At 49.5% G+C, this 24,687-nt stretch overlaps 1 protein-coding gene across 2 annotated transcripts in view; it reads right to left on the bottom strand.

Annotated features, from left to right (window-relative positions):
• PUM3 (pumilio RNA binding family member 3) overlaps positions 1-24,687 on the bottom strand; it is a 198,189-nt gene that overhangs the window by 54,470 nt on the left and 119,032 nt on the right. For both annotated transcript variants that reach the window (XM_075339844.1, XM_075339852.1), the window contains exons 12-13: positions 3,810-3,863; positions 625-705 (exon numbers count right to left, since the gene is read on the bottom strand). In XM_075339844.1, the coding sequence (XP_075195959.1) occupies positions 625-705; positions 3,810-3,863 (135 nt within the window). The remainder of the gene's footprint in view (positions 1-624; positions 706-3,809; positions 3,864-24,687) is intronic.

Here is a 24,687-nt window from a genome sequence, read left to right as displayed (position 1 = left end):
AAAATATAAAACTTGTTCTTCTTAATACAATACAACTTAATACATGTTAAAAAAGGTTAAAAACCTGGAAGAGGGACGCGTTTCGGAATATGCTTCCTTATTCACAGTCTGTGAATAAGGAAGCATATTCCGAAACGCGTCCCTCTTCCAGATTTTTAACCTTTTTAACATGTATTAATAAAGAAGAACAAGTTTTAAATTTTGGATGTCGTGCTGGACGTTTTAGTTTTTCCTAGTGTCATGACTACTTTACACTGTATCAAAGTGTCATATCTTCAGTGCTGTCCAAGGAAAAGATCTAATAATATATTTATATGAAGGGATGCCCCATCTGCCCTTCTTTTTGCCATTGAACCCTCGGCTTGTCTTTATCTGCATGCACACAATAGAGTCCGGATGCTTTGTATTGAATCCCTACTCTACATTGTGTGCACACTCAGGCATGAACTAGTGCACAGCTCAGGAGAGATGCGTGCATTTTAAGATCATATTCCCCAACCAACCAGATTAAAGGAATGTTAAATACTGTGTAATGTCTATTCTTATAGCCAAAATCCTCATGCACTACCATTTGGTAGTAAGCGGAGAGGTCATGACACTAATGATATCAGTCAAGTTACTTACAGAGATGATGATCTGTTTTACAAGCTTTGTATCATCAACGCAATCGAACATGGCCAACAAAACCAAATGAGAAAATTCCCCCTGAAGAAAAAGAGAAAAACAGGTTATAGAAAAAGAACAAACCCAGAAATGAATAAATTCTAGCAAACTGCAGTCAAGTAAACAGGGTTTATATATCTGTAATGCTCTATAATTTTATTCCACCATTGGCCAAATCCATTGACATTTCCATTTCTAAGAAGCAAAGAAACCTTAAAAGGACCCATAGCATCAGATCATTAGCTCCCACAGTCAATCTGGAGACATACAGTGCCTACAAGTAGTATTCAACCCCCTGCAGATTTAGCAGGTTTACACATTCGGAATTAACTTGGCATTGTGACATTTGGACTGTAGATCAGCCTGAAAGTGTGAAATGCACTGCAGCAAAAAAGAATGTTATTTCTTTTTTTATTTTTTTTTTTTTAAATTGTGAAAAGTTTATTCAGAGTGTCATTTATTATTCAACCCCTCAATCCACAAGAATTCTGTTTGGTTCCCCTAAAGTATTAAGAAGTATTTCAGGCACAAAGAACAATGAGCTTCACATGTTTGGATTAATTATCTCTTTTTCCAGCCTTTTCTGACTAATTAAGACCCTCCCCAAACTTGTGAACAGCACTCATACTTGGTCAACATGGGAAAGACAAAGGAGCATTCCAAGGCCATCAGAGACAAGATCGTGGAGGGTCACAAGGCTGGCAAGGGGTACAAAACCCTTTCCAAGGAGTTGGGCCTACCTGTCTCCACTGTTGGGAGCATCATCCGGAAGTGGAAGGCTTATGGAACTACTGTTAGCCTTCCACGGCCTGGACACCCTTTGAAAGTTTCCACCCGTGCCGAGGCCAGGCTTGTCCGAAGAGTCAAGGCTAACCCAAGGACAACAAGGAAGGAGCTCCGGGAAGATCTCATGGCAGTGGGGACATTGGTTTCAGCCAATACCATAAGTAACGTACTCCACCGCAATGGTCTCCGTTCCAGACGAGCCCGTAAGGTACCTTGACTTTCAAAGCATCATGTCAAGGCTCGTCTACAGTTTGCTCATGATCACTTGGAGGACTCGGAGACAGACTGGTTCAAGGTTCTCTGGTCTGATGAGACCAAGATCGAGATCTTTGGTGCCAACCACACACGTGACGTTTGGAGACTGGATGGCACTGCATACGACCCCAAGAATACCATCCCTACAGTAAAGCATGGTGGTGGCAGCATCATGCTGTGGGGCTGTTTCTCAGCCAAGGGGCCTGGCCATCTGGTCCGCATCCATGGGAAGATGGATAGCACGGCCTACCTGGAGATTTTGGCCAAGAACCTCCGCTCCTCCATCAAGGATCTTAAGATGGGTCGTCATTTCATCTTCCAACAAGACAACTACCCAAAGCACACAGCCTAGAAAACCAAGGCCTGGGTCAAAAGGGAAAAAATCAAGGTGTTGCAGTGGCCTAGTCAGTCTCCTGACTTTAACCCAATTGAAAACTTGTGGAAGGAGCTCAAGATTAAAGTCCACATGAGACACCCAAAGAACCTAGATAACTTGGAGAAGATCTGCATGGAGGAGTGGGCCAAGATAACTCCAGAGACCTGTGCCGGCCTGATCAGGTCTTATAAAAGATGATTATTAGCTGTAATTGCAAACAAGGGTTATTCCACAAAATATTAAACCTAGGGGTTGAATAATAATTGACCCACACTTTTATGTTGAAAATTTATTAAAATTTAACTGAGCAACATAACTTGTTGGTTTGTAAGATTTATGCATCTGTTAATAAATCCTGCTCTTGTTTGAAGTTTGCAGGCTCTAACTTATTTGGATCTTATCAAACCTGCTAAATCTGCAGGGGGTTGAATACTACTTGTAGGCACTGTATCCTGAGTCTTTCCACAATTTCTATATCTATTACTGATACACATGATAAACATGCTGTTTCAATTAACATTTCCCAGACTGGCTACTATAACAAATACCAACATTAAGTATATCATCCTATAATCTACTGCTTTACTTTATGGCCTATCATATGTGGACCATGACCATACGTGGTGGATAATAGCAGCATGATTTTCTGGGTGGTACGGAATTATCACCTTCCAACTTGTGGGGCCACAGGTCACCGGACTAGCTTGTTTCAGACACGAGGGGACCTGGGCAAAATATAAACTACTTTTTCAAGCTTGAAACCAACAAAAACTAGGCTCAAGCATGTTTTTTCCCATTTTGGATTCGTGCTGGGACAATGCTTCAGTGGCTGCAGTCTATTTTTGGTCTTATTGATTTTTACATTTAAAGTATTTTATGAGCAAAGTGGTTTTTAGACAGTCGGTAAACAGCTAAAACGTACGTCTGCTGAAACAGAAGGCTTCTTTAGATGGTTTATTGCCCCCAGAGCACAGAAGGATTCTCTTTGTTTACTGTGAGCTTGCCCTGCATATTAAAGGGGATTTTTCAGCTCGCAAAGAAATGGCTTGTCGCAAGGAAATGTCATTACGGCCCTCTGGCACCCCAGAATAAAGGGGATGCAGCTCAGGTGAGGCGTGGTGTCCACACTGCACTATCCCTAGACAGCTGACCTACACAAGTAATTAGGGCCAGATGCAGTTACCTGCACAGCCAGGTGGCCCGGAATACTACCGTGCAGGAAAGAATTAGCAAAGGATCCTTTTCACTCTCAGGATTGGTAAGGGTCTTAATGGCATCCTCAAGTGAAAGGCCATCACTTCATGTGGCTAATAAAGGGTTGCCATCAGATTTTTCAAAACACACTGCATAGAGGATGGTGTACTTACTTTGAAAATCCATGTCAGAACGGATGTATAATTCTGATAATTGAAGAAGTCTAGAGAGTATATTCAATCTCAGTCCACCACAGCTGTAGCCTGTACTGTAAAGTGTGATATCTCAGCAGCAGCAGGGAGGAGGGACACTACATAGATGTCAATCAACCACATGGGTAAATATAGGGCCCAATTTAGCAAAGTTTTCATGCCAGAATTCTGGCGTAATGGATCTGGACCGACTGACTCCAACACACCCCTCATCAACACCAGCTTGCTCATGGCAGACTATGACTCAGGGCATTCTCTGTCTACACATATGTCTCACTGTGCAATGTACTGTATATGTAAAGAAACTCTAGCTTAACACTTACTGTGGCAATTTTTTCAACAAATGATTTCATAGTTTTTGCAAAAACTTTTCTGTCCTGTAGGAATAAAACAAACCTCATGTTATTAATAAGTAGCGACAAATACAGGCCTCATTCAGACATCCGTTTTGCACGTGTTTTATCAGTGCTTTTCATGGACAGGACACAATATTATATGGTGTTGTTCACACGTACATGGTTTTTTGATGGGGGGGAGGGAGGTTGGCGGGGTCACGAAGACAAAGAATACATTGAAATTGGATCCAACACACTGATGCTTAAAGTAGTACACCCCAAAAGATTTGTCAAAAAAAGCATTATAGTTTCCTTTCAGAATACACATTTTCTATGGGATACCATACTACAAAATACTCCCACAAATGAGGCCATTAGTTGCAAACAATATTTTTCATCTCCCACAAAGAAGAAAGGAATTTTCCTAACATTCATTCATGAGCATATTGGAAAAAATGAGTACACCCCAATGAAAATCTATGGAGCAAAGTTAAAGTTAGACTACAAGAATTCAACTACAGGTAAGTCTAATTATTCGTTAAACAATGGTCCAGCAGACCGATAACTATAAAAAGGGCATTACTTAAAAGAGAACCCATTCCTTTTCATTCTGTCAGCAATGGCACCACATGGAAGAGAAATGTCACAAGACATGAAAAAGAAAATAATTTCTTTACCCAACAAAGGTGAAGGCTATAAAAATAACAGCAAATGTGTAGCAAAAGTGATACAAAAATTTACCAAAGGTGGAACTCCAGCCACCTCGTAGGAGATATCCAGACCAATCACAGAAGTTAATACCTAAGCGGGAGTGTTTTCTGATAAAAAAAAAAATGGTTGAAGAAAACATTTAAGTTCACTGCCGTTAGATGAAGTAGAAATCTAAGGCTATGTTCACACTAGAAAAATGATTTTTCTTAAGAAATTTCTTGAGAGTGAAGGATTAGCGCACCTGCGTTAAAAAAACGCACAAATTATGCAGTTGCGTTTTGGTGTGTTTTTGGTGCTTTTTTTCAGTTGGTCCCTGCGTTTTTTTAATGCCTTTACAGCAATAAAGCACGTTGAAAATGAAAGAAAAAAATAGATAGATAATACAGAGATAGATAGATAGAGGGATAGATAGATGGATTGATAGATAATAGATAGATAGATAATAGAGGGATAGATAGATAATAGATATTTAGGGGTATAGATAGATAATAGATAAATAGATAGATGGATAGATAGATATATTTAGGGGAATAGATAGATAATATAGAAAGATAGATAATACATAGATAGATATAGATAATAGATAGATATTTAGGGGTATAGATAGATAATATAGAAAGATAGATAATAGATAGATATAGATAATAGATAGATATTTAGGGGTATAGATAGATAGATAATAGAGGGATAGATATTCCAGCTTTATTTATGATGTTTCCCCCCACACATACTGCACTTCTCGCGGCCGGTAATGTGTTCACATCAGCGGCCGTGAGAAATGTCCTGGAGTCACCTCTGCACCTCGCTCAGGAGCCGCATTCAGCAGTCGCTCCCTGACCCGTGGAGAACGGTCACACGCGGCTGGAGCAGAGCTGGAAGTGCCGCGGGACATCGCTGTGGATTACGTCGGAGGTGTGTGTTTCGGGGGTGTTTAATACAGTGGAGAAAGAGGGGCTTTTTGTCTTTTATTCAAAATAAGATTAGTGACGGCGTGTCATAGACACTGCCATTACTAATCTTGGACTTAGCGGCACCTATTGGTTGCCGTTAACTCCATATTACCCTGATTGCCACCGCATCACGGCAACAGGAAGAGTCGGTAACACGCCGGGACTGCCGCATAATGGATGCGACAGTCCCGGGGCAGCTGCGGGCTGATATTCTGGGCTGCGGGAGAGGGGGGGGGGCATTAACCCTGGCCCTCGCCCTCCCAAGCCTGAGAACACCAGACCGCCGCTGTGTGTTTACCTCGGCTGGACGGTAAAAATACAGCGGAGCACACGCTTTTTTTTTCTCTTCTTTTTCCTCTTCCTGTCCTAGTGACATCACTTCCCTGAAAAACGCAGGGCAGGGACGTACACTATGTCCCGAAAACGCGGAATAGCGCAGGAATAGCGCAGGAATAGCGCAGGAATAGCGCAGGAATAGCGCAGGAATAGCGCAGGAATAGCACAGGAATAGCACAGGAATAGCACAGGAATAGCACAGGAATAGCACAGGAATAGCACAGGAATAGCACAGGAATAGCACAGGAATAGCACAGGAATAGCACAGGAATAGCACAGGAATAGCACAGGAATAGCACAGGAATAGCACAGGAATAGCACAGGAATAAGGCCTTGTGCGCACTGGGAAATGGAATTTTCTTGTGAAAATTCCGAATGCTCTCAAAGATTACCGCACCCGCGGTAAAAAACCGCGGGAAACCGCACCCGAAAACCGCATGCGGTTTGCCGCGGTTTGACCGCGGTATTATTCGCGGTATTGCCGCGGTTTTGCCGCGTGCGGGTTGGGATGTGCTTTATTGCATTCAATGCAATAAAGCACATTGAAGAAAAAAAAAAAAAAAAAAGTCATTTAATTCTGAGATAGTAGATAGACAGAAGAATAGACAGAAGAATAGACAGAAGAATAGACAGACAGAGGGATAGACAGAGGGATAGACAGAGGGATAGACAGAGGGATAGACAGAGGGATAGACAGAGGGATAGACAGAGGGATAGACAGAGGGATAGACAGAGGGATAGACAGAGGGATAGACAGAGGGATAGACAGAGGGATAGACAGAGGGATAGACAGAGGGATAGACAGAGGGATAGACAGAGGGATAGACAGAGGGATAGACAGAGGGATAGACAGAGGGATAGACAGAGGGATAGACAGAGGGATAGACAGAGGGATAGACAGAGGGATAGACAGAGGGATAGACAGAGGGATAGACAGAGGGATAGACAGAGGGATAGACAGAGGGATAGATAGAGGGATAGATAGAGGGATAGATAGAGGGATAGATAGAGGGATAGATAGAGGGATAGATAGAGGGATAGATAGAGGGATAGATAGAGGGATAGATAGAGGGATAGATAGAGGGATAGATAGAGGACAGATCGCTGCATTTCCCACGGTCGGCAGTGAGTTCACATTACCGGCCGTGGGAAATGACCGGTAATTACCTCTGCTGTCTGCTGCTTTCATTCAGCGCTGTGTCTGTGACAGTCGCGGCTGGATGGAAGCAACGCAGGACCTGTGGATTACGCCGGAGCTTTGGTGCGGGAGGGGTTAATAAAATGGTGAACGAGGCTTGTTTGTTTTATTTAAAATAAAGGATTTTTCGGTGTCTGTGTTTTATTCACTTTACTTACGGGTTGATCATGTCAGCTGTCACATAGACGCTGCCATGATCAAGCCTGGAGTTAATGGCGGTGGTCCCCCACCATCATTAACCCCTTGTATTACCTTGCTGCCACTGCTACACGGCGGCAGGAAGAGCCGGGACACGCCGGTGCTGCCGCATAATGCATGCGGCAGTGCCGGGGCAGCTGCGGCTGATATTCTCGGCTGCGGGAGGGGGAGTGAGGCAGGGGACATTATCCCTGCCCCTCTCCCTCCCCAGCCTGAGAATACCGGGCCGCCGCTGTGTGCTTACCTCGGCTGGACGGTAAATATGCAGCGGAGCCCACGTTCTTTGTTTTCTATATTTCCGTTTTCTTTCTATGTGTGTTCTATGTGTCTGTGTCTATGTGTTCTATGTCTGTGATGTGTGTGTGTTTACTCTGCACGGCTTCCTCTTCCTGTAATGACATCACTTCCCTGCAAAACCGCAGACAAGCGATGCACATTACCGGAGGTAAACCGCGAAATACCGCAGGGAATAACGCAGGAAAACGCAGTGAACCGCACAAAATTTGCTGCCTGCGTTATTCCCTGCGGGATTTCATGATTAACATTGGAGTCAATGGAGTGAAATCCAGCAGCGATGTGCGGAAAAGAAGTGACATGCACTTGTTTTTGCTGCGGGATTCCCGCAGCAAAACATGCAGCTGTCAAATTCCGCCCAGTGCGCACAGGATTTTTTTTCTCCATAGGATTTGCTGGTGATTCACTGCAGAGATGTTATGAACATTTTCTGCAGCGAAACATGCAGCAAATCCGTGGAAAATCCGCGGCAAAATCCGGTAAGTGCGCACATAGCCTAAGGCTCTGTGCGCACTGGGAAATGGAATTTTCTTGGGAAAATTCCGCATGCCCTCAAAGATTACCGCACCCGCGGTAAAAAAACGCGGGAAACCGCACCCGAAAACCGCATGCGGTTTGCCGCGGTTTTGCCGCATGCGGGTTGGGATGTGCTTTATTGCATTCAATGCAATAAAGCACATTGAAAAAAAAAAATACATTTAATTCTGATAGTGGATAGACAGAAGAATAGATAGAGGGATAGATAGACAGACAGACAGACAGATAGATAGAGGGATAGATAGATAGATAGATGACAGATCGCTGCATTTCCCACGGTCGGCAGTGAGTTCACATTACCGGCCGTGGGAAATGACCGGTAATTACCTCTGCTGTCTGCTGCATTCAGCCTGTGTCTGTGACAGTCGCGGCTGGATGTCAGCAGTGCAGGACGCCGGAGCCGGAGCTGTGGACTACGCCGGAGCTTTGTTTGGGAGGGGTTAATAAAATGGTGAACGAGGCTTGTTGGTTTTATTTAAAATAAAGGATTTTTCTGTGTTTTATTCACTTTACTTACGGGTTGATCATGTCAGCTGTCACATAGACGCTGCCATGATCAAGCCTGGAGTTAATGGCGGTGGTCCCCCATCACCATTAACCCCTTGTATTACCTTGCCACCACTGCTACACGGTGGCAAGAAGAGCCGAGGACACGCCGGTATTGTCGCATAATGCATGCGACAGTGCCGGGGCAGCTGCGGCTGATATTCTCGGCTGCCGGAGGGGGAGTGAGGCGGGGGGACATTATCCCTGCCCCTCTCCCTCCCCAGCCTGAGAATACCGGGCCGCCGCTGTGTGCTTACCTCGGCTGGAAGGTAAATATACAGCGGAGCACACGTTCTTTTTTTCCTATATTTCCGTTTTCTTTCTATGTGTGTTCTATGTGTCTGTGTCTATGTGTTCTATGTCTGTGATGTCTGTGTGTCTGTGATCTGTGTGTGTGTTTACTCTCTGCACGGCTTCCTCTTCCTGTAATGACATCACTTCCCTGCAAAACCGCAGACAAGCGATGCACATTACCGGAGGTAAACCGCGAAATACCGCAGGGAATAACGCAGCAAAACGCAGTGAACCGCACAGAATTTGCTGCCTGCGTTATTCCCTGCGGGATTTCATGATTAACATTGAGTCAATGGAGTGAAATCCCGCAGCGACGTGCGGAAAAGAAGTGACATGCACTTGTTTTTGCTGCGGGATTCCCGCAGCAAAACATGCAGCTGTCAAATTCCGCCCAGTGCGCACAGGATTTTTTTTCTCCATAGGATTTGCTGGTGATTCACTGCAGAGATGTTATGAACATTTTCTGCAGCGAAACATGCAGCAAATCCGCGGAAAATCCGCGGCAAAATCCGGTAAGTGCGCACATAGCCTAACACAGGAATAACACAGGAATAACACAGGAATAACACAGGAATAACACAGGAATAACACAGGAATAACACAGGAATAACACAGGAATAACACAGGAATAACACAGGAATAACACAGGAATAACACAGGAATAACACAGGAATAACACAGGAATAACACAGGAATAACACAGGAATAACACAGGAATAACACAGGAATAACACAGGAATAACACAGGAATAACGCACATCACTTGCTACCTGTGTTATTCCTGCGCTATTTCATGATTACATTACAGTCAATGGAGTGAAATAACGCAGTTAGCTGCAGAAAAGAAGTGACATGCTCATTTTTTTTCTTAAGAAAATCTACTGAAAGAATTTTCTTAAGAAAAAAAACGCAGTGTGCGCACAGCTAATTTTTTTGCCATAGGTTTTGCTGGGGAATGTCTGCAGAAAAGTTACAAGAATTTCTCAAGAAATTTCTGCAGCAAAAACGCACCAAAAACGCGAGTAAAAAACGCAGTGTGTGAACATAGCCTAAACATGGCATACACTGCAGAGGAGGCAGAGTCCCTATGCAGGGCTGCATGAGCTGCTGGTCTTGGGGAACTACATTTCATAAATTCACAATGTACTGCTCTATATTGAAAGAGAAGATGCTACCATGACTTCGGGCCGTTGGTAGAAGTGCACTTTTACAAAAGGACGGTGATATCAAACACACATCTGTGGCAATTCTGAAGAAGAACAGGGTGAAAGTGATTCAGGGGGCAAGTGTCTCCTAGTCTGAACCCAATCACACACCTATGGGGAATTCTGAAGAAACAGGTTGAGCCTCATTCTCCATCCAGGCTCTAAAAGAGCTCATTTTTGAAGAATGGAAAAGAAGGGAATTTTGTTACTTACCGTAAATTCCTTTTCTTCTAGCTCTTATTGGGAGACCCAGACGATTGGGGTATAGCTACTGCCCTCTGGAGGCCACACAAAGCACTACATTAAAAGTGCAAGGCCCCTCCCCCTCTGGCTATACCCCCCCGTGGTATCACGGGTTCTCCAGTTTTAGTGCCAAAGCAAGAAGGAGGAAGCCAATAACTGGTTTAAACAAATTAACTCCGAATAACATCGGAGAACTGAAAAACCGTTCAACATGAACAACATGTGTACCCGCAAACAACAAAAAAACATCCCGAAGGACAACAGGGCGGGTGCTGGGTCTCCCAATAAGAGCTAGAAGAAAAGGAATTTACGGTAAGTAACAAAATTCCCTTCTTCTTCAGCGCTCTATTGGGAGACCCAGACGATTGGGACGTCCAAAAGCTGTCCCTGGGTGGGTAAATAAATACCTCATGTTAGAGCTGCAAAACAGCCCTCCCCTACGGGGGTGTCACTGCCGCCTGCAGGACTCTTCTACCTAAGCTGGCATCCGCCGAAGCATAGGTATGCACCTGATAATGCTTGGTGAAAGTGTGCAGACTGGACCAGGTAGCTGCCTGGCACACCTGTTGAGCCGAAGCCTGGTGACGTAATGCCCAGGACGCACCCACGGCTCTGGTGGAGTGGGCTTTTAGCCCCGAAGGAACCGGAAGCCCCGCAGAACGGTAGGCCTCTAGAATTGGTTCTTTGATCCATCGAGCCAGGGTGGCTTTAGAAGCCTGCAACCCCTTGCGCGGACCAGCGACAAGGACGAAAAGTGCATCGGCACGGCGTATGGGCGCCGTGCGGGAAATGTAGATTCTGAGTGCTCTCACCAGATCTAGCAAACGTAAGGCCTTTTCATACCGGTGAACCGGATGAGGGCAAAAAGAAGGCAAGGAAATATCCTGATTAAGATGAAAAGAGGATACGACCTTAGGGAGAAACTCCGGAATGGGGCGCAGCACAACCTTGTCCTGGTGGAACACCAGGAAGGGAGCCTTAGATGACAGAGCTGCCAGCTCAGACACTCGCCGAAGCGATGTGATTGCAACAAGAAACGCCACTTTCTGCGACAGCCGAGAAAAGGAAACTTCCTTCAGAGGCTCGAAGGGCGGCTTCTGGAGAGCAACTAGTACCCTGTTCAGATCCCATGGATCTAACGGTCGCTTGTACGGGGGCACAATATGACAGACCCCCTGCAAGAACGTGCGCACCTTAGGAAGACGTGCTAGACGCTTCTGAAAAAACACGGATAGTGCCGAAACTTGCCCTTTAAGGGAACTGAGCGACAAGCCCTTTTCTAACCCCGATTGCAGGAAGGAAGGAAACTTGGGCAATGCAAATGGCCAGGGAGACACTCCCTGAGCAGAGCACCAGGACAAGAAAATCTTCCACGTTCTGTGGTAGATCTTAGCCGAATTCGACTTTCTAGCTTGTCTCATTGTGGCAATGACTCCCTGAGATAATCCAGCAGATGCTAGGATCCAGGACTCAATGGCCACACAGTCAGGTTCAGGGCCGCAGAATTCTGATGGAAAAACGGCCCTTGGGACAGTAAGTCTGGTCGGTCTGGCAGTGACCACGGTCGACCGATCGTGAGATGCCACAGATCCGGATACCACGACCTCCTCGGCCAGTCTGGAGCGACGAGTATGACGCGGCTGCACTCGGATCTGATCTTGCGTAGCACTCTGGGCAAGAGCGCCAGAGGCGGAAACACGTATGGGAGCTGAAACTGCGACCAATCTTGAACCAAGGCGTCTGCCGCCAGAGCTCTTTGATCGCGCGACCTCGCCATGAATGCCGGGACCTTGTTGTTGTGCCGGGATGCCATTAGGTCGACGTCCGGCACTCCCCAGCGGCGACAGATTTCCTGAAACACGTCCGGGTGAAGGGACCATTCCCCTGCGTCCATGCCCTGGCGACTGAGGAAGTCTGCTTCCCAGTTTTCTACGCCTGGGATGTGAACCGCGGATATGGTGGATGCTCTGTCCTCCACCCACATTAGAATGCGCCGGACTTCTTGGAAGGCTTGCCGACTGCGCGTCCCTCCTTGGTGGTTGATGTATGCCACCGCTGTGGAGTTGTCCGATTGGATTCGGATCTGCTTTCCTTCCAGCCACTGTTGGAAGGCCAGTAGAGCAAGATACACTGCTCTGATCTCCAGAACATTGATCTGAAGGGTGGACTCCTGCGGAGTCCACGTCCCCTGAGCCCTGTGGTGGAGAAATACTGCTCCCCACCCTGACAGACTCGCATCTGTCGTGACTACTGCCCAGGATGGGGGCAGGAAGGATCTTCCCTGAGACAATGATGTGGGAAGGAGCCACCATTGTAGAGAGTCTTTGGCCGTCTGGGAAAGCGAGACTTTCCTGTCCAGGGACGTTGACTTCCCGTCCCATTGGCGGAGAATGTCCCATTGAAGTGGGCGCAGATGAAACTGCGCAAAGGGAACTGCTTCCATGGCTGCCACCATCTTCCCTAGGAAATGCATGAGGCGCCGCAAGGGATGCAACTGGCCCTGCAGGAGAGATTGCACCCCTGTCTGTAGTGACCGCTGCTTGTCCAGCGGAAGCTTCACTATCGCTGCTAGAGTATGAAACTCCATGCCAAGATACGTTAGTGACTGAGTCGGTGATAGGATCGACTTTGGAAAGTTGATGATCCATCCGAAAGACTGTAGAGTCTCCAGCGTAGCATTCAGACTGAGTTGGCATGCCTCCTGAGAGGGAGCTTTGACCAATAAGTCGTCTAGGTAAGGAATCACCGAGTGACCCTGAGAGTGCAAGACTGCTACCACCGCCGCCATGACCTTGGTGAAGACCCGTGGGGCTGTCGCCAGACCAAATGGAAGAGCTACGAACTGAAAATGGTCGTCTCCTATCACAAAACGTAGAAAACGTTGATGTTCTGTAGCAATTAGCACGTGGAGATAAGCATCCTTGATGTCTATTGAGGCAAGGAAGTCTCCTCTGGACATTGAGGCAATGACAGAGCGGAGGGTTTCCATCCGGAACCTCCTGGCGTGCACATGTTTGTTGAGCCGTTTTAGGTCCAGAACAGGACGGAACGAGCCGTCCTTTTTTGGAACCACAAAGAGATTGGAGTAAAACCCTTGCCCTTGTTCCTGAGGAGGGACTGGGATAACCACTCCTTCCGCTTTTAGGGAATCCACCGCCTGCAGCAGAGCATCTGCTCGGTCTGGCCGTGGGGAGGTTCTGAAGAACCGAGCTGGAGGACGAGAATTGAACTCGATTCTGTACCCGCGAGACAAAATGTCCGTCACCCACCGGTCTTTGACCTGTGACATCCAAATGCCGGAAAAGCGGGAGAGCCTGCCCCCGACCGGCGATGCGGAGGGGGGGGGCTGGAAGTCATGAGGTAGCCGCTTTGGAAGCGGTACCTCCATTTGCTTTCTTGGGGCGTGTGTGAGTCCGCCACGAATCTGAGTTTCTTTGCGTCCTCTGAGTCCCTTTGGACGAGGTAAATGGTGTCTTGCCCGAACCTCGAAAGGACTGAAACCTCTGCTGCCACTTTTTCTGCTGAGGTTTGGGTGTTCTGGGTTGTGGTAAAGAGGAGTCTTTACCCTTGGACTGTTTAATGATGTCAGCCAATGGCTCGCCAAACAGTCTCTCTCTAGACAAAGGCAAACTGGTTAAACATTTTTTGGAACCAGCATCTGCTTTCCAGTCCTTTAACCACAAGGCTCTGCGCAAAACAACCGAATTGGCGGACGCCATTGAGGTGCGACTGGTAGATTCTAGGACCGCATTGATAGCGTAAGACGCAAACGCCGACATCTGCGTGGTAAGGTGCGCCACTTGCGGCACTGCTGGATGCATGATAGCATCCACTTTTGCTAAGCCAGCTGAAATAGCCTGGAGTGCCCATACGGCTGCGAATGCCGGAGCAAACGACGCGCCTATAGCTTCATAGACAGATTTTAACCAAAGGTCCATCTGTCTGTCATTGGCATCTTTAAGTGAAGCGCCATCCTCCACTGCAACTATGGATCTAGCTGCAAGTTTGGAAATCGGGGGGTCTACCTTTGGACACTGTGTCCAGCGCTTGACCACCTCAGGGGGGAAAGGGAAACGCGTATCTTTAGATCGTTTAGAGAAACGCCTTTCTGGGTGAGCGTCGTGCTTCTGGATTGATTCTCTGAAGTCAGAGTGATCTAACAAAGCACTCAGATTACGCTTGGGATAAAGGAAACGAAACTTTTCCTGCTCCGCAGCCGCCTCTTCTGCTGAAGGGGCTGGGGGAGAAATATCCAACAGCCTATTGATGGCTGAGATAAGGTCGTCTACCATGGCATCCCCATCCGGGGTATCCAGGTTGAGAGGGGTTCCAGGAGTGGATTCCTGATCACTCTCATCAGACACATCACAGGGAGACTGATTGCGCTGAGACCCTGAGCAGTGTGAAGACGTCGAGGGTCTTTCCCAGCGAGCTCGCTTAGGGTGGCTGGGACCATCATCTGAGTCATAATCCTCGGCCTGTGAAGCCGGGGACCCCCCTGTGGGCTGGATACATTCCAAGTAAGGGGGACCTGAGGACAGAGGCCTCACCGTGCCCAGAGACTGAGCCCCATGCATAGATTGCAAGGTCTCAAGGATTTTTGCCATAGATACAGACATATTATCTGCAAAAACTGCAAAGTCCGTCCCTGTCACCGGGGCAGAACTTACAAGCGTCTCAGCCTGGGTCGCCACCTCTCCTGACTCCAGCCGGCGAAGCAGCACCGGGTCGGAGCATTGCACACAATGGGGGTCATCAGAGCCTGCTGGTAGATTAGCCCCACATGCAGCACACGCAGTATACACAGCCCTTTTTGCCTTGGCCGCCTTGCGTTTTGAGGATGACATGTTGCTGCTTCCACAGAGCGATCTGGGATATGCAGCCAGAAGCGCACCTCACAGTGCAAGAAATACAATATCTATATAACTGTACAGTACACCGATACACAGTGAGGCACTAGAGGGACCAGCACAGAAAAATCGCTTACCGCCCGCTTAAAAAGCGGGTGTGTGGTCGCCAGATAGCCCCTAGTCCAGGTCTCCCAGAGCCTTGCGTCCTTCCTCCAGCCAGGCATGCATGTAATGGCTGCCGGCGTCTCGAGAGAGGAAGGGGGGCGGGCCCTGGGCGTTCCTGGCCAAGAGCGGGAAGCCTGCTTCCCTCTGTGCATAGTGTGAGGGCTGGAGCATGTAAATCAGGCTCCAGCCCTCGTCGCTGCTTGCGAACAGCGTCTCTCCCCTACCCTGAATGACAGGGTGGGGGCGGGAACGAAACGGAGCTGCCGGCGTCCTAGGCCCAAAAAGCCGGGGACTAAAGTTATAACCGCCGCCGCCGTAAAAGCGCGGACGGCGGATCCCCGGCGCACCACAAGTCACAGCAGCGCCGCCCGGTCCAGAGGGGGTCGGCGCTGCGTTCCCAAACACAAACAATCCCCCAGTAATCTGTAGGGACACCAACTCCACGTTGCGGTCCCCGGCGCACTATAACACCCAGCCAGCCCGGAGTGTGTCTGTGCCTGCCGGGGACACAGAGTACCTGTAAGATGCAGGGCCCTGTCCCTGATCGTACTCCTGCTCCGAATCCATCAGGTTCTAATGGGTCTGTGGATGGAGCCCGGCATCAGAGCTGAGAGGCCGGCAGGATCCCACTTCCACAGAGCCCTACAAGGGGATGTGGAAGGAAAACAGCATGTCAGGCTCCAGCCCTGTACCAGCAATAGGTACCTCAACCTTACAACACCATCCAGGGGTGAGAAGGGAGCATGCTGGGGACACTATATGTGTCCTCTTTTCTTCCATCCGAAACAGTCAGCAGCTACTGCTGACTAAAATCTGTGGAGCTATGCATGGAATGTCTGACCTCCTTCGCACACAAAGCTAAAACTGGAGAACCCGTGATACCACGGGGGGGTATAGCCAGAGGGGGAGGGGCCTTGCACTTTTAATGTAGTGCTTTGTGTGGCCTCCAGAGGGCAGTAGCTATACCCCAATCGTCTGGGTCTCCCAATAGAGCGCTGAAGAAAGATAGATGTTGCCAACTTGTTCATACCATGCATAGAAATCTGGTCTTTCCTTGAAAATCACGGCGGTCATACACAATACTAGATTTAGTAGTTTTTTTTAAATGTGCGGTGTATTCATTTTTGCTTTAACTAATTTAAAGTAAAAACAAATATTCTGCAATGAAAGTTCTATTACCCTTATGAAGATCGCAAAAAGGCAATGGTACTTATCAGTCAAGGTCAAAGAAACAAATACACAGACAGGATGCAGCAGTGTCCATTAAGGCTAAGTTCACACATCCTGTGTTTTGCATCAGTCACAATCCGTCGCCTTGGGGAATTACGGTACCCTGCAAAATATTTTGCAGGAATCCTGTATTTCCCCATAGACTTATATTAGCGACGGATTGCGACTGATGACCCTGCGTTGCATCCGCTGCGTCGCGGTCCGTCGTTTTTGACTGACCGCCGAACGGGGAGCAACGCAGAATGTAACGTTTTTCGGGCCGTTGAAAACAACGCACCGCGCAGGAATCTGTCGCGATCCGCCAAGCTTGTAATGCATGTCTATGGTGCAGGATTCCGTTGTAATCCGTCTTACAACGGAATCCAGCGCAGGATTCCGTCATGCTCTACTGAGCATGCCCAGCATGCTTGGCACGCCCACTGGGCTGTCCCAAACACAGACGGATCATGACTGATCCGTCAAAAAACGAACGCACAGCGGATGTAACGGACGCAACTGATCCGTTTTTTCACAGGATTCCTGTGAAAGGAATCCTGTGAAAAACACATCAGTTGCATCAGTTGACATCTAAAAAACAACGGATCCGTTGCTGACGGACCTGACGGATTGAAAACACAGGATGTGTGAACTTAGCCTAAGAGGTGCAAAATACTGCCAAAAGAACCATTCTCAACCTACCAGTTCATGGAGGGGTGATTGTCCAGTATTAGAATTGCACACAGGGAAGCTTGCAATAGGGCACTCACACGAGTGACCTTGGCTGGTAAATGCCATTGCCCTTTTGCTATGGTTATAATTGTATTACCGTATTTTCTGTTTTATAAGACGCACCAGATTATAAGACGCACTCAAAACTTAGAGAAAAAGGTAATGAAAAAAAGCATGGGGTCTGTCTTCTAATCATCCGGTGGTGTCTTACCAATATGGAGCCCCCCATATTGCAGTGCAGTGGTGGTAGAGCAGGGTCAGAGTAGGCAGTGGTGGAGTAAGGCGGTGTGGCAGGTGCCCCAGATGATTGCTGCGGCAGGTGCCCCAGATGATTGCTGCGGCAGGTGCCCCAGATGATTGCTGCGGCAGGTGCCCCAGATGATTGCTGCGGCAGGTGCCCCAGATGATTGCTGCGGCAGGTGCCCCAGATGATTGCTGCGGCAGGTGCCCCAGATGATTGCTGCGGCAGGTGCCCCAGATGATTGCTGCGGCAGGTGCCCCAGATGATTGCTGCGGCAGGTGCCCCAGATGATTGCTGCGGCAGTTGCCCCAGATGATTGCTGCGGCAGGTGCCCCAGATGCTTGCTGCGGCAGGTACCCCAGATGCTTGCTGCGGCAGGAGCCCCAGATGATTGCTGCGGCAGGTGCCCCAGATGATTGCTGCGGCAGGCGCCCCAGATGATTGCAGCGGCAGGCGCCCCAGATGATTGCAGCGGCAGGCGCCCCAGATGATTGCAGCGGCAGGTGCCCCAGATGATTGCAGCGGCAGGTGCCCCAGATGATTGCTGCGGCAGGTGCCCCAGATGATTGCTGCGACAGGTGCCCCAGATGCTTGCTGCGGCAGGTGCCCCAGATGCTTGCTGCGGCAGGTGCCCCAGATGATTGCTGCGGCAGGAGCCCCAGATGATTGCTGCGGCAGGTGCCCCAGATGATTGCTGCGGCAGGTGCCCCAGATGATTGCAGCGGCAGGTGCCCCAGATGATTGCTGCGGCAGGTGCCCCAGATGATTGCTGCGGCAGGTGCCCCAGATGATTGCTGCGGCAGGTGCCCCAGATTGCTGCGGCAGGTGCCCCAGATTGCTGCGGCAGGTGCCCCAGATGATTGCTGCGGGTGCTGAGGCAGGAACATCCAAAAATGGTCGGCAGTGCGGGCTTCAATGAAATGGCATCTGTAGTCGGTGCATGCGCAGATTGAGCTATAGGGCTCAATGACGAGCCAAGATCTTTTCTGTGCACCCACCACCTCCAGGCGCCATTTTCCTTAAGACCATTGCTGGGAGATCAATGGACCAGAGGCGGCACGTGTACAGATGAGCTCTTGAGCATGGAGCACGCACCGACTCCAAGTGCCATTATTTGAAGCCTACACCACCACCATTTACAGGATTGCTCCTGCCTCACCGCCCCCCATGAGCACTAGCACCGCCCACAGCACTGCCCCTGCGACCATTCCCCACTCCCCCCGGTAAGCTGCATTTGGCTTATAGGACGCACCCCCTCATTTTCCTTCCACATTTTTGGGTGGAAAAGTGCATCTTATAATCCAAAAAATATGGTATCTTGGAATTCTATTTAAAAAAAACAACAAAAATCCTTATTTCTTCGGCTATGTTTTTTATTTTACTGGAGTGTAGCGACTCTTGACATTGGGTTACAAGCTTGCATATGACGTATTTATTTTTTTTTCACATTGATATATTTTTTTACAGGGTGCAGCCAGGCTCATTAACGTTGACTTTGTAAATTATCAGCCTGTATCTGTGTTCCAATTAAAGAGTACCAGGCAGCCTGCCTAATTGAGTAGCAGGGGCGTGTAATAGCCTGTTGGCTAGGTACTGTGCTTCACATGTGTGTGACCTGCACCCTATTGCAAGCGTTATCTTTGTGCAATTCTAAGGCTATGTGCACACGTGTGCACTCTGCACCGCAGCGTACAAGGTCCGCTTCAGAGCGCAACTGAAAAAAGAGAATTTTGTTACTTACCGTAAATTCTTTTTCTTATAGTTCCGTCATGGGAGACCCAGACCATGGGTGTATAGCTAATGCCCCCGGAGGACACACAAAGTTACTACACTCAAAACGTGTAGCTCCTCCCTCCTAGCATATACACCCCCTGCTAGCCAGTCCTAGCCAGTTTAGTGCAAAAGCTGAAGGAGGACATCCACCCACAAGAAGAGACAGAGTAAAATCCGGAAGAACCGGAACCTCTGTCTACAACAATAACAGCCGGTGAAGACACACGGAACAAGAAACCTGCCAACAGGCAATAGGGAGGGTGCTGGGTCTCCCATGACGGAACTATAAGAAAAAGAATTTACGGTAAGTAACAAAAATCTCTTTTTCTTTATCGTTCCTATGGGAGACCCAGACCATGGGACGTTCAAAAGCAGTCCATGGGTGGGAATAAACAGACAACTGAGAAGCAGGCAAACCTAACTTCACAAATGGGCGACAGACGCCGGACAAATGCGTCTGCCCAAGCCCGCGTCTGCCAAAGCATGAGCATGCCTTGGGTAGTGCTTCGAAAAAGTATGCAGACTAATTCGAGCTGCAGTCTGACAGACCTACTGAGCCGTAACCTGGTGCCTGAAAGCCCAAAAAGGCGCAGACAGGTCTGATCAAATGTGCTCTGATCCCCGGCGGGGAAGGCACTTGAGTACACTTGTAGGTCTCGGAAATGGCCGACCTAAGCCAACGAACCAGGGTCGGCTTAGATGCCGAGAGACCGCTACGCTGACTAGCAGTCAGTACCAGAGATAGGTGCACCGCCTAATAACGGCGGTGCGAGACACATAGATCCGGAGCGCCCGCACCAGATCCAGGATATGCAACGCTTCCTCAAGCGACGAACAGGAGCCGGACAAAAGGAAGGCAGGAAAATTGCCCCGGATAAGGTGGAAGCAGTAACCGCCTTAGGGAAAAAAGTCCGGAGTCGGATGAAGACCACCTTGTCTTGATGCAAAAGACCAAAAAAGGGGGTGACTCCGAGAGAGTGCAGCCAGAACTCTCTGGCGGGAAATTATAGCCACTAGAAAGACTACTTTCTGTGAAAGATGAAACAAAGAAACCTCCCCAAGAGGCGCAAAGGGGGGTTTCCGGGAACCGGGAGGACCGGATTAAGGTCCCAGGGCTCCATAGGCCGCCGGAAAGGCGGAATGATGTGAGATGCGCACTTAAAGGAGCGCACCGGAGCCAGCCGGACGATACGCCGCTGGCACATACTGACAGAGCCGAGACCTGTCCCTTAATGAGGGATAGTCCTAGCTGTAGACCGGACTGTGGAAGGGACAGGAGGGTCGGCAAGGCCAAAAAGGTCAAAGGACACTTTGGAGCTCGAGTCATAGCGGAGATGACTTCAGGAAGGATATCAGAAGTCGCCAAGATCCAGGACTCAAGAGCTACGCCGTCAATCTGAGAATCCAGAATTCTGACGGAAAAACCGGACCTTTTGAGAAAAGGTCTGAACGGTCCGGAAGATGCCATGGCAACCCAACGGACAGAAGGAGCAGGTCAGAGTACCAAGCCTGCCTGGGTCAGTCTGGAGTATGAGAATGACCCGACGGCCCCCTTTACTGATCTTGCGCAGGACTCTGGACAAGAGGTAGAGGGTGAAATACGTAAAGAGACGAAGCTGGGATCAAACATGAACCAGTGTGTCTACCGCAAAACCTGAGGATTGTGGACCACGGTTGGACAGCTGAAATAGTCTGCCTCGCAGTTTTCACATCTAGGATGTGGGCTGCGGATACGGTGGACTAGGAGTCCCTTGTCCACTGAAGAATGTTGAGCCGCCAAGATTGCCAGGCGGCTGAGTGTCCCGCCCCGGAAGCTGATGTAGGAAAACGCTGTCACGTTGTCCGACTGGACTCGAATGTGCCTAGCCGCCAACAGATGGTGAAGGCTTAGAGAGCTAGAAATACAGCTCTGATTTCCAGCACATTGATCCAGAGGGCTGATTCGGACAGAGTCCAAGCGCCCTGCGCTCCATGGTAGAGATATACTGCTCCCAAGGCGGATAGGCTTCCATTGACGCCACCGTCTGACCAGCACCTGTATAAGGTGTCTGATAGAACGACGTCGACCGCCAGCGGAGGGACTACTGATCGACTAAGAGCAGCTTCACAAGTGCCGACAGAGTCTCGAATTGCGTCCCTGAGAACCTCTGGTTCGAAGTCAGAGTGGACTTGGACAGAAAGACAAGCCACCCGAATAGGTTAGAGTGGCGAGAGTGAGCGAAGCACTCTACTAAGAGTCAGCACTGGATGAAGCCCCGACAAGAAGGCCGTCCAGGGCAAAAGATCACTGCCAATCCCTAGGGGTGCAGGACCCTAATCACAGCTGCCCCAATGAGAATACTCGAGGGGCCGTGGCTAACCCCAAGGGAAGAGCCACGAATTGGACCACTCCGATTGTCAAAACGTAGTCAACGCTGGTGTGAAACTGCGATTGACTCCTGCAGATAGGCATCTCTGATGCCGATGGCTGCTAGGGAATCTCCTTGGGTTCTTGATTGATCCGGTGAAAAACACACGGAACAAAACCGAGACTCCATGTGAAAACGCCACACCTGACTATGCTTGAAAAGCTAAAGATCCAGGTCGGAAGGCACCGCCCTCTTCGGGGACTATGAATAGATTTAAGCAAAAATCTCAGAACCGTTCCCAGTCGGGAACCGGTACAATTACTCCATTGGCCTGCAAGAAACGCCACGGCCTGTGAGAAGGCGGCGGCCTTGGAGCCGGGAGGAGTTGACAGAAAAAATCTGTTTGGCGGGTGGACAGAATTCCATCCCGTAGCCATGGGGGATATAATCCCGCCCCCACTGAACGGAGACGTGTTAGAACCCTACGTCGCCAAGTGGAGAGAGCCTGCCACCGACCAAGGAGGTTGTTGGCGTGGCTAGATAGCTCGGAGGAAGCTGACTCAGTGGCAGCATCTCCTGCGGTCTTCTGAAGACGCAGCTTCGAGCCATTTGGTTCTATGAACCTAGGCCGAGCTAGAGGACGATCAGATGGAGGAACGGAAACCACCGAAACCTCAACTGATTCCTGCCCTGGACAGGTTCCCTGGTTTAGGTTTGTGGCAAGGAAGAACACTCCCCGCCAAGAGCTTCCTTAATTTCATCCAGTTGGTTCCGAGGAAACTGGTCCCTCCGAAGCCACAGGAGCCTGCGGATAGCGAGGAAAGTAGCCAAGACCACCGCCGTGCGGTGTCCAGCATGGCAGAGGATGAAAAGACTGAAGTCTGGAAGTTCAGGCAACCGTTTTGGGCATAGAGTCCCTGTGAGGGAATGCATCTCCTCCAGAGAAGCAGAGAAGGTACAAAAAACCGCACTGCTGTAAAGCTGAGGAGAACGAAGCTCCTGCCACCCCCATACCGACTTGGCCAAAAGGACAACCGGGCGGACCGCAAAACCTTAAGTGAGGAGCCATCAGCCACTGACATAACGGTCCGGGCTGAGCCACCTGAGGTGAATGAGCCCACTTCTTGACCACCATTGGTGGACAGGGGAAACACAGTCCTCAGAATCACGCTTCATGGGAAGCGACTGTCAGAGCGGAACCTGGGATGGTCACAGGGGCCTGAAAACTGGAGTGGTTAAGGAACACACGTTGTGTTCACCTAGATAAGGTAACTCCGGCGGATTGAGGTCCCGTACAAAATTAATGTACCGTGGGATCCTTATAGAGGTGCCGTCAGCCACTGATACAACTATCCGGGCTGAAAGTCTAGACACCGGAGTGGCCACCCTTGGCGAATGAGTACACTCCTTGACCCCTCTGATGGGAGGGGGAGACAGGCAGCAGAACCCCACTGTGGGGTCTGCAGGACAGGCTGTGGGCTTGGACGCAGCGGGCTGAAAACTGGAGTGGTTAAGGAACACACTCCTCGTCCTGTTAAAGGTATACTGATGCCTTTCTGCCAGCGGGGAATACTCCCCTGATACAGGCGGATGGAGGTCCAGTACAAGTATAATGGACGCAATCCAATCATTCGCATCTGCGTCACCTACGGACGGATCAATGTACATAAAGTAGCGTCCGAGCCCCTGGTAGAGACATCCTCCTCGTCCAGTGAGTCAGCTCGTAATCGGAGCTGCGGGACGGGGAGGACAGGGGACCCTGCGTCTCCCTGTCAGGAGGACGGGGTCTGAGCCCAGAAGGAGAGTCCCTTGTGAGCTTTGCTGAGCGAGCTGAAGCAGAAAACGCCCTGAGAAGGGGGCTGCATGCTCAGCAGATGCCGGGACAGCCGACCCCTGGAAATAGGATTCCCCCAGGGGTCAGCCACCGAAACCGGAGCAGCTGGAGGGACCATTAATGAGCCTCCAAGCTGAGGGGCCACAGTGGTTATGAGCTCGGTACAGCCGTACGAGACTACCTGCAGTGGATAATAAAAACAGCCTGCAGCCTCGCTCTGTGAGACATGCTGCAGAGGTGGGGGCTCTGTCTAGAATACCCAAGACAGGGGTTCAGCCTGGGGAGACTCCAGGCTGAGGCACCACCACATAACAACCATTACAGTGTGGGTCTGTGCCGGTTCAGGCAATATGAGCTTACATGCAGAACATGTAGTGTACAGCCTTGGAGCTTTGCTCCTAGTGTGAGACATGCTGCTGAGGAGGAGGTTCTATAATAAAGAATTAACTCCTTCAGAATGCCCTGAGAGTGTATAAAAGTGCACAACCAGAGGTTGTGACTTATCAGGCCGCTATTAGGAGTGCCCTCCGGATTCCAAGCCTGGATCCCCAGCCAGATATTCACTCCCTCTGCACTGCAGAGCAGCCAGCGCCGACCAGTGTACTAAGAACGCTGAGAAAATGGCGCCAGAGTGAGGGGGGGGGGCGGGGGTTAACCCAGGAGCGGGAATCGGAGGGCTAAGGAGATGTACAGGGGAGGGAATCATCTCCTCAAAAAGGAGTGTCCTCCCCTGTGCAGAGCGGCCGGCGCTGCAGTGTCCCCCTGCATGACTGACATGCAGGGGAACGAAACGAAACTAGGCCGCGGCTAAAGCCGGGGCCTAGAGTTATGCATGCGGCCGACAATCAGGCATCATCGGCGCGGTTCTCAGTAAAAACCGTGGAACCGGCCGGAAACACAGTAAAAAGCAGCATTATCAAAGTAAATCACTGTCCCCCCCAATAAAAGTGCCCCACATTGCAGAAGGACCCTCTGAATAACGTCTCTATACTTAGCTTTGAGACGCAGGGCCCAGTCCCTGGGTGGGGTGGGGGTTCAGTGCTCCGTCCAGCAGGGTCCTGCAAAAGGGCTGCGGATGGAGGCCGGTCTCCTGCAAGGCAGTGAGAACCGTGTTGGCTCTAACTTCAAGCCAGAGCCCCTAAGGGATGGTGAAGGAGCGCGGCATGAAGGGCTCCTGCCCTGAAGTCAACCTTAACAGCACCGCC

Source organism: Anomaloglossus baeobatrachus, chromosome 1, assembly GCF_048569485.1.
Source record: "Anomaloglossus baeobatrachus isolate aAnoBae1 chromosome 1, aAnoBae1.hap1, whole genome shotgun sequence".
Classification (NCBI taxonomy): domain Eukaryota; kingdom Metazoa; phylum Chordata; class Amphibia; order Anura; family Aromobatidae; genus Anomaloglossus; species Anomaloglossus baeobatrachus.
The sequence above is the reverse complement of the archived record's forward strand: the minus strand, read 5'-3'. Positions and strand labels throughout refer to the sequence as shown.